The following is a 15,399-nucleotide window of genomic DNA, read 5'->3' on the forward strand; positions in this document are numbered from 1 at the left end:
TCTTTTTATTATTTTAATATATTTCTTTGATATTAAATCAGAAAAATGATAAATTACACCTGTCCAGGCTGTTTTTCCTTTTTACTGGAAAGTGATGTACAACCCAATTCCAGTGGTCATTTTGGCTTTTTAAGATATGTATTTTTTCTTATTAAAAAAAAACTCAACCTGCATTTTTTTTTTAATAATAATGCTGAAATACTCTTTATTTCTAACATATGAAGTGGTTTATAAGTACTTCCTAGTATTGCAAACTCTGGCCTTTTCACAATGTATTATTTTGAGAACATATTATCTGGAAAGAAGCCTATATTATTTTATAGCACATATCTATGTTTAGATTTCCCCTATTTTTTAGGTTGAAATTGAAATCTAATATAAAATTAATTTGATTTGTATTGTTTTTTGTATGATTTACATAATGCCTAATTTATTTCTATCTGCTATTAAAGATCCTTTTCTACCACTTATACCTTTTATATATTCTTTAATCCTGAGATTATAACCATTTATTTTACAAGTCACTTACTGCTTTTGAGCACTCCTTTTTTGAAGTTAATAAAAGAATCGTATTTTCAGAAAACTTATTAGATAAAAGTTTAAAAGCTAGCGTTTTAAACCAAGGGATAGGCATAATTTCAACTTGGGTACATTGATTTATATTTTTTAACAATTATTTCAGGTTTGCATATTTAGAAATACATATTAACTCAATTTGATTTCACTGCTCAGTTATTTGAATTATAAATCATTATGTCCCTTCTAGCTGATCAGTCATGAAATATCTTTGAATTCATTTACATAATGGAATATGTGAGTGGTGTATCTATTTCAGTGCAGTTGCTGGTTACTTAATGCATGTTTTGTTGTTTCTAATCGATTTCTTTAATGTGTTTTTAAATCCTGATTTTAAAGCAATACATTATTTCTGTGTTAAAAATAAGGTGACACTCTTCAGCAATAGGAACAGTTATGCAAGATAAAAATCATCACCATTTGGCCTCTGTAAATGGAAGTATGTTTATATAGTAATATTCAAAATATTTGTATTTAAAATACTAGTAACAAATAAATGAAAAGCATGTTATCTTACTATAAAATTTTTAAATGTTCCTTATTACTTTTATAATGCATGTCTTCAAATACTTATTTTTTTGTTTTTTCTATTTTTATCTTCTTCAGAGTGAATCTTACTCATTATTTATGGTCCTCATAGCCAGTCTCTGAACTTTGGTGGTCTTATATCTGACTGGTTGTTTGGAAACTGAAATCACAGAAGATCCTCATTTTTAAGAAGCGCTAAAAAGCCTTGTGTTTACTTGCCTAAGGCAGAGTAACCGGGAATGGTAACCTGGCCCCGGATGGTTACTGTCTCAAACCTTAGTGATAATCAGAATCACTGGAGTTCTTGTTAAAATACAAATTCCTGGACCCCACCCCCACCCCCAGAGTTTCTGTTTTAGGAGGGGTCAGACTGAGGCCTGAGAATTTGCATTTTCATCAACTCCAGGTGATGCTGGTGGCTCAAGGACCATACTTTGAGGACTTCTGCCTTAAGTTAATCAGAAAATAGAACTGAATGTCCTAAACAGAAAAGTCGGGTATTTCTCCTACAAGCTCTTCTCTAAGAGAATTTGTCTTCACTTGGAAAAGGTGGACTTGACATTTTTAGAAATAGTCTAGTTTTCCAAATAATAATGTGTGTGAGGAGGATACCATTATGTTAAGTCCCCAGATTTTAACTGGAAAGCCCTTGTTGCATTCACCCCAAGGTTTCTGTTGGTAAATTTGAAGCTTTCTAAATTGGTAAGATTATTGTAATTTTAAAATCCAGTGGCCTTTTTGAGAGAAAGTTTGTTTTCCCGACAGATTCATTACATGTGGCATATATGATACATTTAGCAAGCATATCTAGTAACTTTTTTATGTACTTTTTAAATTTCCAAGACTAAATTTCAAGAATTCCAGATTCTAAATAGCTTTCTCTAACAGGCACAGAGTTGAAATGACTCTGTCCTGGGGCAGCCCTCCACAGTTAGGTTTAATACTTGGGGATCTTTTTCCTGCTTTGAAGTGATTTCCAGTCATAAATTCTAGTTTCTATCTAATTGGGAAAGGAGTAAGATTGTTTAAGTGATTAGGACAAGGAAGCTGCCAGGAAAACTGGAGCAAGAATAAGGGTCATACAGAGGTATCAAATAAACTTAACTTATTTTACATGCTGAGAAAGAGGGAGGGAAGTGTCACATTTCATCCAAAATTCTGTTTATTAATCATTATTTCAAATTTTTCTTCCTTTGAAAAATAATTGATCAGTATTTCTGCTGCAGTTCATTGTTTACTAAAATTTATAGCATTTACATGTCTCTGGGTTTCAGATAGATAATAATGAGAAAGGAAATTTCATTTTCTGTTAGGCCCTCTGTTGGTAACTGCCCTTATTACATCATCCTCAAAGGTTTGAGAAAACCCACAATATCTTTAGCTTTTAAAAAACAGACCCCATTAAAGGGTTCTACATAAATTCATGAATTTATCCAAACTCACTTTACCCTATTGATAATGTTAACTTAAACAATTCTTAGAATTAATAACTTCATCATGTTATTGCAAGACCACATACATAATTCACGGGTCCCAGTACGAAGTGAAAATGTGGGGTGCCTTGTTCATAAATGATTAAGAATTTCAAGTCCTCGTCAGCAGAGCATTGAACCAAGCAGAGGCCTTTATAAGCAGGCCCCTGTGCAAGTGCATAGTCTGGATGCCCATGAAGCTGGCTCAGGTTACCTGTTAAAGAAAGAATGACTTCCATTTGGCTTCTGACTAACTCTCTAAGGCTGGGACTATCTCCCATAGTTCCTGTACACCAGGATTTGGTGAATCCTGAATGAGGTGGAGGGTCAGGAAAGACTAAAGGATGAAAGATGAAACAAGGGTCTAGGATGAAATAAGGGTGAGGGATGGAAGTCAAATTGGGTATGTCTGTTACAGGAAATATTTAGTAATAAACCGTAGTAATTCTGCTTTTGTGAAACAGTATTAAAATGTATTGCTTTATTTCAGTGAATATCACCATCTCCAGATGGTTTTCAGAAGGTTAAATAAAACTAGTTTCAGCTACATCCCTCAGGCATACTTCTATTAACATTGCTCATCAAAAGAAATGTTGATTTCTTTCTTTCTTTGCTGCCTCTGTCATCTTTGGAAAAGTCATCTCGTAATTTATCTGCTCTGTTTGTTTGTTTTTGTGCTGGCCTCAAGGGTGAGAATCTTCTACTCCTCTTCTGTAGCCCACTTATGCAGGCCTTCTCTCAGTTCTTTATATATTCTTGCTTCACAGGATTACCTTCCTTGAGTATTGTTTTGATCTGATCATTTTTCTTCCCAAAAGCCCAGAGTCACTTCCACTTGCTTCTTGGGTCAAAGTAAAATTATCGATTTAAACTTGAGTTCTTTAATGGTACTTGACTTATTGAGTTCCCATAACTAATTTCCTGATCTACCACTCAACCACAATTTGTACTTTATACTTCGGCCAAGGAAATTTATTTTTGCCTTCCCCTTGACACCCTTCATTATCTTTCACTGAATTACCACATGTTCTGTTCTCTTCATTTGATCCATTGTAACTCACTTAGGTCTCTTTTAATTTTCAGGTTTAGCTAAAAACTTGGTAGAGCCATCCTGAAGTAGTTATAATCCTTAGTCACTGTTAACTGAAAGAACATGAATGAGTCATTTAATTTCTCTGAGACTCAGTTTCTTCATCTGTAGAAAGGGAATATTACCTATCTCTTAGGATTTTGTAAGGATTAGATAAGATAGTAAATACATAACAGTATATCTATGTCATCTTACAGTAATAAAGCACCTGGTTCTACTGATCCAGTCACATAGTAGGTGCTACTAAATACTTCATTTTCGTTCCTTTTCTTTTTCTTAATGTTCTTGGACGCCTAGTTGTTATCTATATTTCTGGTGATGAATATAATATAGCCTAGTATTGGCTAGTCCTCTCTCCTATTAAGTTGTAAATTATTAGGGATTAGGACTCTTGTTTCCTTTCTCTATAGTTTCAAAACTTCATCACGTAGCAGGCCTTTTAAACATACTGTTACCTCTCCTACTGAGATACTAAACCTTAACTCTTATTCCTTATAAGTAGTTATTAGTATCCCTTAAGATGTTTCATTTTGGTTATACCTGTTTGGATTTTTTTTAGTCTAGTAGGGTTCATGAGCATAATTCTACTTTTGAAATAACTAAACTAATATTTCAGTAATTATACTATATTACCTACAGTAATTTCCAACAGGTAATTTTCTTATCTGTGAACTTTCTTCTGTCACCAGGATCTAATTCTATCTGTAATATTTACTTTTTCTTTCATAGTAGCTCATATAATAAGGATGTTTTTTATAATCAGTGGTGTTTTAGGACTGATGAAATATGGTGTTGCTCAGTAAAGACTTGATAGCATGAATTGAAGTCATACTTGGTGCTCCTGTGCCCCTTAGCTGCTAAAGTGTGTGGTACCTGTAACTTAAGAAACCAGGGCATTCTCAATTTGGTTATCCTTCTTTTCAAAGGATGCAGATTTTCAAAATTTTGACCATCTCTAAGATACACCATTCTTTCAACTTTTTCTTGCCTTTCTCCATTTGTCATGCTAACTATCAGTAAGGCCATCTCCACTTTCATCAGTGGTTTCATAACAACATGGATATAGACAGAAATTTTATGAGCATTTTGTTTGTAAGTTAGTATCAGCCAGGTTATGGAGTTTGCTCAGTCCTGGATGTGATGAAGGCTCACTAATGAGTTGATGCCTCCTAAAAGAACAGTTTCCCTGTCGTTTCTGGGACCTAGTTCCAGTTTCAGTTGTATCTCAAGAAGCTAGTGATCTCTGTAGAATCATTTGGCATCTTTAAAATTAAATGGATATGAGATAGCCTAGTGAAAAGAGCTATACTTTCAAGTCACACAGACCTTTGAACTTTGGATTTGAATCTTGGCTCTACCATTTATAAGTTCCATGTGGGACCTTTATTAAGTTCTCTTACTCTACTGGACTTCTACTACTGTTGTTACTGTTAACCACCGTTACCACGTGTACTGTTACAAACTGTTGTCAACAGGCCTCTGAAATCTAACCTAGTACTGCCACCCAACTAAAATGGTGCGACTTACAAGAACCCTAGTCTCTTAGAGAAGAATGAAGATTATAATGATGTATGTATCTACTTACCTTTTTAAAAAAATTACAGATCCTCTTAAGGACCATAACTAGCTTTGAATTGAATTCCTATAGGGGAATATAAATATGCAGATAAACGCTCATTTTTTTCTTTATTGAAAAAGTTAAAAAATTCACTCTTAACCATTTTTTTTCTTTAGAAGGTAATTAAAAGGCCGTGAGGCTGGCCTTGGTACAAAGTGCACAGATGCAGTTCTGCAGAAAATTTGTCTTTGGCATATGAGATTCTTCCTGTGAATGTTCTGTTTATTGCTACCATAAATATTCTGTTGTCAAAACATGACTTGCTGTTTATTAGCAGCACTGACAGGAAGATTCCTATTAATGGCAGCATTCTTATTACCCATAGACCCTGTCACTTTTAACTTCGCAATTGTAAGAGAATTGTATTTGGTAGTTACTTAAGATATTTCTTAACTTATTGATCCCCACCCCTGTTTAACCGAGTGAAGTTTGAGTGGCAATTCTTCTACTCAGTGATTTACACTGGAAAAAATCATCAAATCTGCATCTTTGTAAGCAGGGAAAGACTTGCTACCTATCAGCCCTGATCTTGTTTCAACCTTCCAGAAACACATAGCGCATCGAGCACCCACTGAGAGCAATGTACTGAGGAAAATGCATACATGCGGCCACTGCCCTTAGAAAGGTTACAGTATAATATACAGATAAGCAAAATATACAGTTGCTTAATATGCAACTGGAATGGGTTGCCTTAGAGTCAGAGGGGCTTGAATGTAAATCATCCTAATTGCCTGTCTTTTGGAAAGTTTTATTTCATTGTTTGAGTTTGTTTCCTCATTTGAAAAATAGAATCTATCTCATGGGATTGTGAGAATTAACCTTGCAAGTAGTAAGCATTCTGTAAAGGTTCATTCTCTGCTTCTTTGTATCTTCTCTCTGATTTACATTTAGCAAAGACATTTGCATCATCTGATTCTTACAACATTCCTCAAGATAGCTTGGGTATATCCTCATTTGTTGAAGAGGAAAACTAAGGCTAAGAGTCGCTAAGTACAGTACTCAGACTGTCATCCTGCTGATCGAATGGTGTAGTCAAGCTGAAAGCCCAGGCTTCCTAAGTTTTGTTCCAGTGCATTTTCTACTCTTTTACACCCACACCTGAGTGCCTAAAATTTTAAATTAGGCTTATCGGCCCCACTGTACAGAGTTAATATACATCTGCATTTGGGGATGATGTGAAGGAAAAGAGCCAGTGTTTTCATTGGGACATAAATGGAACCATGTAAGATTATTACGGCTTGAAGAAAGGTGTGAGTAAGTATGTAGGGAATGCCCAAGAGGTGCCCTAGCTAGAGTAGGAGACACATGACTAGAAAACACTTAGGGTAAACCCTAAGTAAGAGCAGAGGGTGTCTGTGTCCTGAATAGATGTTCTTAGAACCCACTTCAGCCCCTTCTTTGAGGACGGCATTAACCAGAAATTATTTAGGCTTTGTGATCGTGTTTGTGACTTTTCAACTCTGTTCTCATTCTGAGTTGAACTGTTCAGGTGATAATGTGGTACAGTAGAAAGAACCCAGCCTTTGTAATCAAACCTCAGGTCAAATGTCAGCACTCTCAGTCCACAGATGTATAATCTTGGGCAAGTAACTTAATTTCTCTGAGCTTCTGTTTTCTTATCCACAGATTAGATATAATGAGTAATATTTAACAATGTAATTATGAAGATTTGGTGGATTAACAAATATAAAATGCCTTACACCTAGTAGGCACTTGAGAAATATTAGGTCCTTTAAACCTGTCCTTCAATACTTGAGGACATGCAATCTGCTACATCCTCCTAATTGTATTCTGATTTTCTTCATCTAAAGCAGAACTTCCTTAGATTTCTACTAACTGAGCTCATGTTACTTAGAATTGAATAATTTTCTCTTTCTTGATAGCCTATTATAGGTCTTTCATAATTATTTTTTATAAAATAATATTAAGTGAAAAGAAGTTCCATGTTACACCCAAAATGTAAAAAGGGTCAGTTTTAATTTTCCACTCTCAAGGCTTTAATAGTAAAAAAGTTTTTGTCTTAATTATAAAAGTCATTCTTCCTTTCCATAACTAGAAAATGTATAAGGTAGGAAAAGTAATTGCACTGGTTAATAATGGATTATCATTCTTAACAGAATGGAAGGCATTTCTATAGGAATAATACTCTTTAGAAAAAATATTTATTCTTCATAAATAGAAACGGATGCCATTATAGTTCAGTGTTATTTTGTGATCTATTACTTATTGATAAGACAATTGTATTTCCCCAGATTCCTTAACTTCTATTACCTATATCCTTTTAAAAAAACTTGTGAAGATAGATGCCGTGAAATTCATGTTAAAAAATCACACGGTGAGTCTTATTTCCTTTAATTAATGACTAGAGTTTTCCGGGTAGTTTAGGTAAAGCTTAGTAACTTTGGATGCTCTCTTGCTTTCATCAGAGTGAACACTTCCCCTTTCTTGGCATCAGTGACAGTTACAGTCTCAGTGACTTCAGGTGCCGAACAACCTTCTACACAGCCCTCACTCGTCTTCTGATGGTAGATCTAGGTAAGGTTAAGAATTTAAGCTTAATTAATAAGGGGTCAACAGTATAATTGTGTGAATAAAGAAGTGTCATATTTGTGAGTACCACATTTAACCTATTGGAATTTGCCATCTTTGACAGTTTTCTACAACTTTCCGAGATTTGAGCATTCACTTGTTAGCGTCAGAGCCAAAAGGCAAATTTTTGTATACAAGGTGGTATTTTTCACTTCAAATAGTACTTGTATTAACTCTTTACTTCAAAACTGATTTTCTGGGTATCCTTTGATCCATTAATTTTACTGCTACAAAATCAAAGAATAATCGTAAATACAGAAAAGCTTTATAAACAAGGATTTTCTTTGTAATGGCATTTAATCTAGAAAAAAAATGGCAATGATGTAAATGTCCAACAACAGGGAATTATAAAATTATGGCATATCTACTTACTTGATGGAATAGTCTGTAGTCATTAAAAATTATGACTTGAAGACAAAGTAATACATGAAGTTTTATGATATAATGTTAAGCAAAAAAATAAGGTATTGAACTGTGCAAATGATTATGAGCATGCCCATTGGGAGGGAAAAAACAGTGCGTCAAAAAAAAAGCTTAAATGAAATTATTCAAAAATGTTAAATGTTGTCTTTGAGTAGTGCACTATAGGTGACTTTTCCTCATTTCTGGTTATTTGAAATTTTCCATACTGTATTACTTTTCTAATGGGAAAAATTAACTTGTTTTTGTTTCATTGAAAAGCTGAAGTTAGCCAGAAGTATCCACAGGTAGATAGCTAGCTACCTTAAGATGGGCACTTAGGCCTCTCTGTGTTGAGCACGTTATTCTGGATTCCCATTTTCCCCCATGTTTGGATACTGCAGGTTAAATTAATCGGTTTATAGACATATGAGAGAATTCAATCAGTGATGATATGGGCTTCCCTGGTGGCGCAGTGCTTGAGAGTCCGCCTGCCGATGCAGGAGACGCGGGTTCGTGCCCCGTTTCGGGAAGATCCCACATGCCGCGGAGCGGCTGGGCCCGTGAGCCATGGCCACTGAGCCTGCGCGTCCGGAGCCTGTGCTCCGCAAATGGGAGAGGCCACAACAGTGAGAGGCCCGCATAACGCAAGGCAAAAAAAAAAAAAAATCAGTGATGATATGGGCTTCCCTGGCGGCGCAGTGCTTGAGAGTCCGCCTGCCGATGCAGGAGACGCGGGTTCGTGCCCCGTTTCGGGAAGATCCCACATGCCGCGGAGCGGCTGGGCCCGTGAGCCATGGCCACTGAGCCTGCGCGTCCGGAGCCTGTGCTCCGCAAATGGGAGAGGCCACAACAGTGAGAGGCCCGCATAACGCAAGGAAAAAAAAAAAAAAAAAAAAAAAAATCAGTGATGATATGATATCATCCTTAGAAAATGTAAGACTGATGGTACTTTTTCTTCCTTTTCTCTTGCAATGTATTAATTGATCTATCAACTTAAACATGAATTTTTTTAAACATGATCATAATAAGGAAAAGGGATAAATAATTTCATTTTGTATGTAAAAGGCATTGACCCTTGTAGTGGAAAGGTGACTAAACCCTTCTCTGCTCCATATGTATGTTATTTTCATGCATTTCAACAGAATAAATTACCAGAACGACAAACAGCCAAAAGTTGCAAACAATACAACAAGAATGACTAAGGAGCTTAGTGGGATTGATTTCTAAAGAAAGATTAAAAGAACCATGTATGTAAAACTTGGCTAAGTGACAAGTAGGGCTTGAGGCAAAGAAAACTGTCTATAAATATTTGAAGAGTGTAAACCAGGCATGCAAAACCCAATCATCTGCTACCTTAGGCAAATGGAGGATCTGAGTGACAGCTTTGCATGTTGCACACTGGCCTGTATTACCTCTCAGCTGCTGCCTTGGAGAGCAGAAGAGCAGCCCAGACTCTTTGTCATCTTCCTCCATAATCATTTAGAGAGCACCCTGTGCTGAGGTCTGAGGGCAAGACAAACACCAGTCAGGCATACTGGCCCCTGCCCTCAAGGAGCTAGCCTTCTTGCTTTCCCTGTTGTCCAAGCATTAAAGGAGATAGTAACACCCTTGTCTAGACTTAATTTGTTTCCTAAGCCTTAAAAACGCCCTTTTAATGACCTGTCAAACAGAGTGAAAGAAGCAGGGAGACCAAAGTTAAACAGAACTAGCTAAAGGAAATTTCCTAGAAGGAGGTTCATGTCACGCACATCTTCAGGACCTGGAAATGGAATGAGTCAAGATCCTTTTTTGTACCGCCGTTATGGACAAAAGAACCCCTCATAAATCTGTGGTAGCTTAAACAACAGGATAGCACTGTCAGTATTCACAGCACTACTGCACTTATCTTTGCATTGATAATTGATAGTCATGATGATGCCCAGAAAGACCCTGCATTGCACGCTGCCTTTTTGAAGACTACATTTATTTAGTGTTGCTTAATGTAAACTGTGAGGTATGAGAAACTGAAGTAAAAATACATAATTGAATAATAGGGTCTTATTAGGTTTCACACGATTTGATTCCTTTGAAATATTTAACCCAAGGACATATAAAGTATAAATTGAAATTTTTTGGTTCAGAGTTTTTTTTTTTTAAAGGTAAATATCTGTTACACTGAAAGTAGTTTTTAGATACCTTGGGAAAAAGGAAAGACAGGCTGTGTGGGAGTACCTGGTACATGGTAGGTGCTCAATGTAAGTAAATCGAATCTGGGAATAGATAAAATGAAAAACAATAGCAGCTACACTCATGGAACTTGTACATTGTTTGAAAAGAAACTTTTTTATTTATTAGTGTTTTTCACTTTTAAAAATAATTAAACATGTATGACAAGCATCAAGTGATGATTTGTGGTATATATTATCAGAGCTTCCTTCCCCTGTTACAAACCAGAGTTGCTCTTCTTCCCAAAATATGTTGAGCTCCTTTAGGGTATAGACTTTGCCTTCTTCTTATTTTCTAGTACCAATCTCAGTATCTCTACATTGTAGGTGCTCAGTTAGTATTTGGCGAATGAATGACACACAAGTATACTGTAACCGGAATGCCATAATCATGGCTCCTGAAATCAACTCAGCCTGCTGTGTTCTCTCTGGGAGTAGTTTGATCATTGGGCTGTCCAAGACAAAACAAATCAAGTGGCTGATTACTTTCGGAAGTGATTAGCTACACTTGGCCACTCTTGTGCTCGATTAGTCACTTGTTGCTCTCTGTTCAAGTTATTACTTTACAGACAATCATTTGTTGAGTGCTGCTGAACACAGTTTTATTATTTGAAGCCTTGTCTCACAAACTAGATTGACTGGATGTTGCTGTCAGAATTCCTATATAGATGGCTCTATACTGTTCTATTGGGTGTTCACTGTCATGGAAACAAGGAAAGGAGGTAGTGATGTTGTCAAAAGAAGCACAGATCCAGGTATTAAGTGAGGGAAATACTAGATCATGAGAATTCTTCTCAAATTAAACAGAAAAATTTGAAGAGGAACTTTTTATATCAGTGATTTTTTTTTTTTTTTTTTGGTAAGAATCACATAGAAGAAACGCCTAACCAACCTGCTTGCAAAGCATTGGATGTGATTCTTAGATTGAAATATAAAGCATATTCTAATTGAATCCTACAAAAGAAATTGAATATGCTTTGTGTATAAGCCCTGCACATTGGAGTGATTTTAAAAGGTGAAGAAATTGGGTGTCACATTAATTGATATTTACTTTGAAATGCATTTTGGTTTCTATTCAATAATTTGTACTTTGTATGCATTTAATTAGGGGCTATGCGCCCCAGATTGTATTTCAGATTAAAATGGGGGGGGGTGTTGACAATAAACAGTTGTACCACTTTATCAAATTGCTCCTTGGCTAAACTAGACGAAATGTTCACTTGTATAAAGAACAGAATTGAAAGCATTTCATCGTCAGAATGATGATGTTTCATGTTGGCCACGTATTTTAAGAAATTATAAAAATTAATGCAGGGCTTCCCTGGTGGCCCAGTGGTTAAGAATCCGCCTGCCAATGCAGGGGACACGGGTTCGAGCCCTGGTCCGGGAAGATCCCACATGCCGCGGAACAGCTAAGGCCGTGCGCGACAACTACTGAGCCTGCGCTGTAGAGCCCGCGAGCCACAACTACTGAAGCCGACGTGCCTAGAGCCCATGCTCTGCAGCAAGAGAAGCCACCTCAATGAGAAGCCCGCGCACCGCAACGAAGAGTAGCCCCCGCTCACCGCAACTACAGAAGAGCCTGCACGCAGAAACAAAGACCCAACGCAGCCAAAAATAAAAATAAATAAATAAATTTTTTAAAAAAGAGAGAGAGAAAGAAAAAAAAATTAATGCAAAAAACTCCCTTCATGAGATAGCATACATACAGGAGAAAATAGTAACTGACCAAGAATCACTTAAAGTTCCCAAGGTTATTTTTAAGTTAACTTTGTCAATCTACTAAACTAAAGGAAAGATAGTATTACCCAAGTCAGTAAATGGCGAACCTCCAGGGAGCTGTTCAGTGTAAAATACTTGAATAAATAAAAACCTTCTATTTTGTTTAATTTGAATGGAGGTGAATTCAGTTGACAGATATTGCAGAGGGGAAGTGTGGGAAAGAGATACAACAAAGGATTTTGTTTTGTAGAGAACTAAATATTGTTAGTTGCAAATTAAGTTTTTACCAACCACAGATTTAGAATTGCTCAGTGTCATAGTTTATTTTCCTTGGACATTTTATGATTGCACCTTATCTTGAACTACTCAGATGAGAAGCATGTTGATGGGATCTGAGTAGTACCTTCCTCAGATAGTCAAACTCTAACAAGCAGTCAACTTTTAATGATCACGGGGATACTAATATTAAAATGGTGTTTATAGACATTAAGAGAGAGAGTTCTCTCTTTAGGGATGAAGGTAGCATAGTATCCATCTACCTTGGTGGCTTATAATAGGTAATTGGAACCTGAAGATATCTCTAGCTTAAATTTGAAAATTTTTAAATAGCAAGTAAATGACTTGAATAAAAAGGGAAGAGTATTCTAGAAATAGCTACTAAAGATAGAAGTAAAAATACACTGAGGAAAGAAACTTTCCCTTTTCTTTATTAATAATAACTAACGTTTGTTTACAAAATTATAGTTTGCAGACCACTTTGACATACATTTTCCTATTTGATCTACAGGACAGCCCACATGAAATAGGTATTATTGCATTGTTTATCCGTTAGAAAAATGAGGTACAGAGAGATTAAATGACTTGCGGAAGGTCAGTCATATAACTTGTAGCCCTCTGACCACATATTCTCATTCACGTTTGCTAGACTGTTACTTTGCCTTTCACATTCTCAATCAATTAGGCAGTGTAACTTTTTCTTCATTTTTATTTGAACTGTTTGAACTGAATGATTGATTTGAGGTTCGGGGGCAGTGAGAAGAAGGGAGAAGGGATTACTTTCCAAACTTCTTTCAAACAGATAAGATTCATGTTTATTATTTGTATATTACAGTTCTGTGGTCAGTGAAAGTCAAATGTCGTTTCTGAAGTTTGTTCTTATGTCTAATAATTTGCTAAAGCATATTTCTTCTCATGGAAAAAAATAACACAGAGGTAGATATCCCAGGAGGATTTAGAAAGTGAGGAGCTTGCTCAGAAATAGCTGATGTTCTGATAAATAGGAAGAATACATCAATATATCGCCTGTGTCCATGACTTGGCACAGACTATCTGGAAAATAGACGTTTGGTGGGAGGAGGGGAAGTGGGCAATAGGGGTAAAAAAGCAGCTGGAAATACTTAGAATCTATAATGAGATAATTAAGACTAATTAGCTGGCCCTGTAGGCAGAAAGCAGCCCATTAAGTCCAGATCCAGTGTTAATAACTCACCTGGTTTTGAGGGTAGAGAGTCCAGAGCACCCCAGGGAATGAGATGCTTCAGGGATGAAACTTTGAGGATAGGTTTGCTAGAAAAGGAGTAAGTAGTCTGCAGTAGGCAGTGTATTTTTCTTCTGGGAACTAAAATAAACATTCTGGTTCCCTAGGGAGAGGAATTAAAGGGTGCCTCAGTTTTCTCATCTATTAAATGGAGATATCTACTTTGAAGAGCTGTCATGTGGCTTAAATAAGATAAACATGTGTGAAAGGGCCTGGAACAATTCCTTTCACAAAACAAGTACTCAGTATGTGTTAATCATGACATATTTTATTAAATGCACTGTTAGGGGCACTGACTGACACTGGGACCTCAAAACGAGGCAGATCCAATACCCTTTATGCAGCTACTGTACCTTTAGAACTTGGGCTATTATTTTCCTATAGAAGCAAGAGCTGATGACACTTCCTGACTGATACTAAAACATCCTGCCCTGCCCAAAACCATAAGTTATTTCAAAGCCAGCTAAAACTCCTAGGCAGTTTAGAGGGAAACTGAAATGAAAACCAAATTTGGGCCCAAGTTAAATCTAGCTATGCACATTTCTCAGGCCTTTTTCTAATAGAACTTTAATTTATTTATTTTTATTTTTGGCTGCGTTGGGTCTTTGTTGCTGAGCTTGAGTTTCTCTACCTGCGGCGAGCGGGGGCTACTCTTTGTTGTGGTGTGCAGGCTTCTCATTGTGGTGGCTTCTCTTGTTGCAGAGCACAGGCTCTAGGTGTGCAGGCTTCAGTAGTTGTGGCTCGTGGGCTTAGTTGCTCCGCGGCCTGTGGGATCTTCCCGGACCAGAGCTCAAACCCGTGTCCCCTGCATTAGCAGGCGGGTTCTTAACCACTGCACCACCGGGGAAGCCCCTCTAATAGAACTTTAGAAGTGCTATCCTAATAAAGTGCTGGGGAACAGCAGATGATATGGGCCTAGACCTGCAGAAGTCACTGGCTCTTATGAGATTACCCACTGGTACTTGGTTTTAAACGGGTTACAGTTGTCCCTCAGTATACACAGGGGCTTAGTTCCAGGACACCCCACCCCCCCCATACCAAAAGTTGGATTTGCTCAAGTCCTTATATAAAATGTCGTAGTTCTGCAAATAACCTACACACATCCCTCCCGTATACTTTCAATCATCTCTAGATTAATTATAATACCTAATACGATGTAAATGCTAGGTAAATAGTTGCCAGCCATGGAAGATTCAAGTTTTGCTTTTTGGAACTTTCTAGAATTTTTTTTTCCTAAATATTTCTGGTCTCTGGTAGGTTGAATCTGAGGATGCGGAACTTATGGATATGGAGGGTCAGCTGTATTTTCTTCACGCACTGTCTGTGTATCTCCTTGTTTGCCTCTCCTCTTAATTCTCATTAAGAGCTTCATGGCATTAGACCTGATCTTTACTGATGTATTAGTTTCCTATTACTATTTTAACAGATTACCGCAAACTTAATGGCTTAAATATTACAAATTTATTATTTTGTAATTCTGGAGGTCAGAAGTCCCAAATGGGTCTCATTGGGCTAAAATCAAGTTATTAGCAGGGCAGTGTTCCTTTCTGGAGGCTCTGGGGAAGAATCTGTTCCCTTGCCTTTTGCAACTTAGAGGTTACCTTTGCCTTGGCTCATGGCCCCCTTTTCCAAGATTGGTCAAATTCTTCTCATGCTGCCAT

The 15,399-nt window shown here is 36.8% G+C and overlaps 1 protein-coding gene across 1 annotated transcript in view; it reads left to right on the top strand.

Moving 5' to 3' along the window:
- The window catches only part of RANBP17 (RAN binding protein 17), a 317,091-nt gene that overhangs the window by 222,404 nt on the left and 79,288 nt on the right, over positions 1–15,399 (top strand). The window contains exons 17-18 of the mRNA XM_007465527.1: positions 7,556–7,619; positions 7,711–7,819. Coding sequence (XP_007465589.1) covers positions 7,556–7,619; positions 7,711–7,819 — 173 coding nt within the window. The remainder of the gene's footprint in view (positions 1–7,555; positions 7,620–7,710; positions 7,820–15,399) is intronic.

The sequence above is a fragment of the Lipotes vexillifer genome, unplaced genomic scaffold (assembly GCF_000442215.2).
Source record: "Lipotes vexillifer unplaced genomic scaffold, Lipotes_vexillifer_v1.1 scaffold621, whole genome shotgun sequence".
NCBI lineage: Eukaryota > Metazoa > Chordata > Mammalia > Artiodactyla > Lipotidae > Lipotes > Lipotes vexillifer.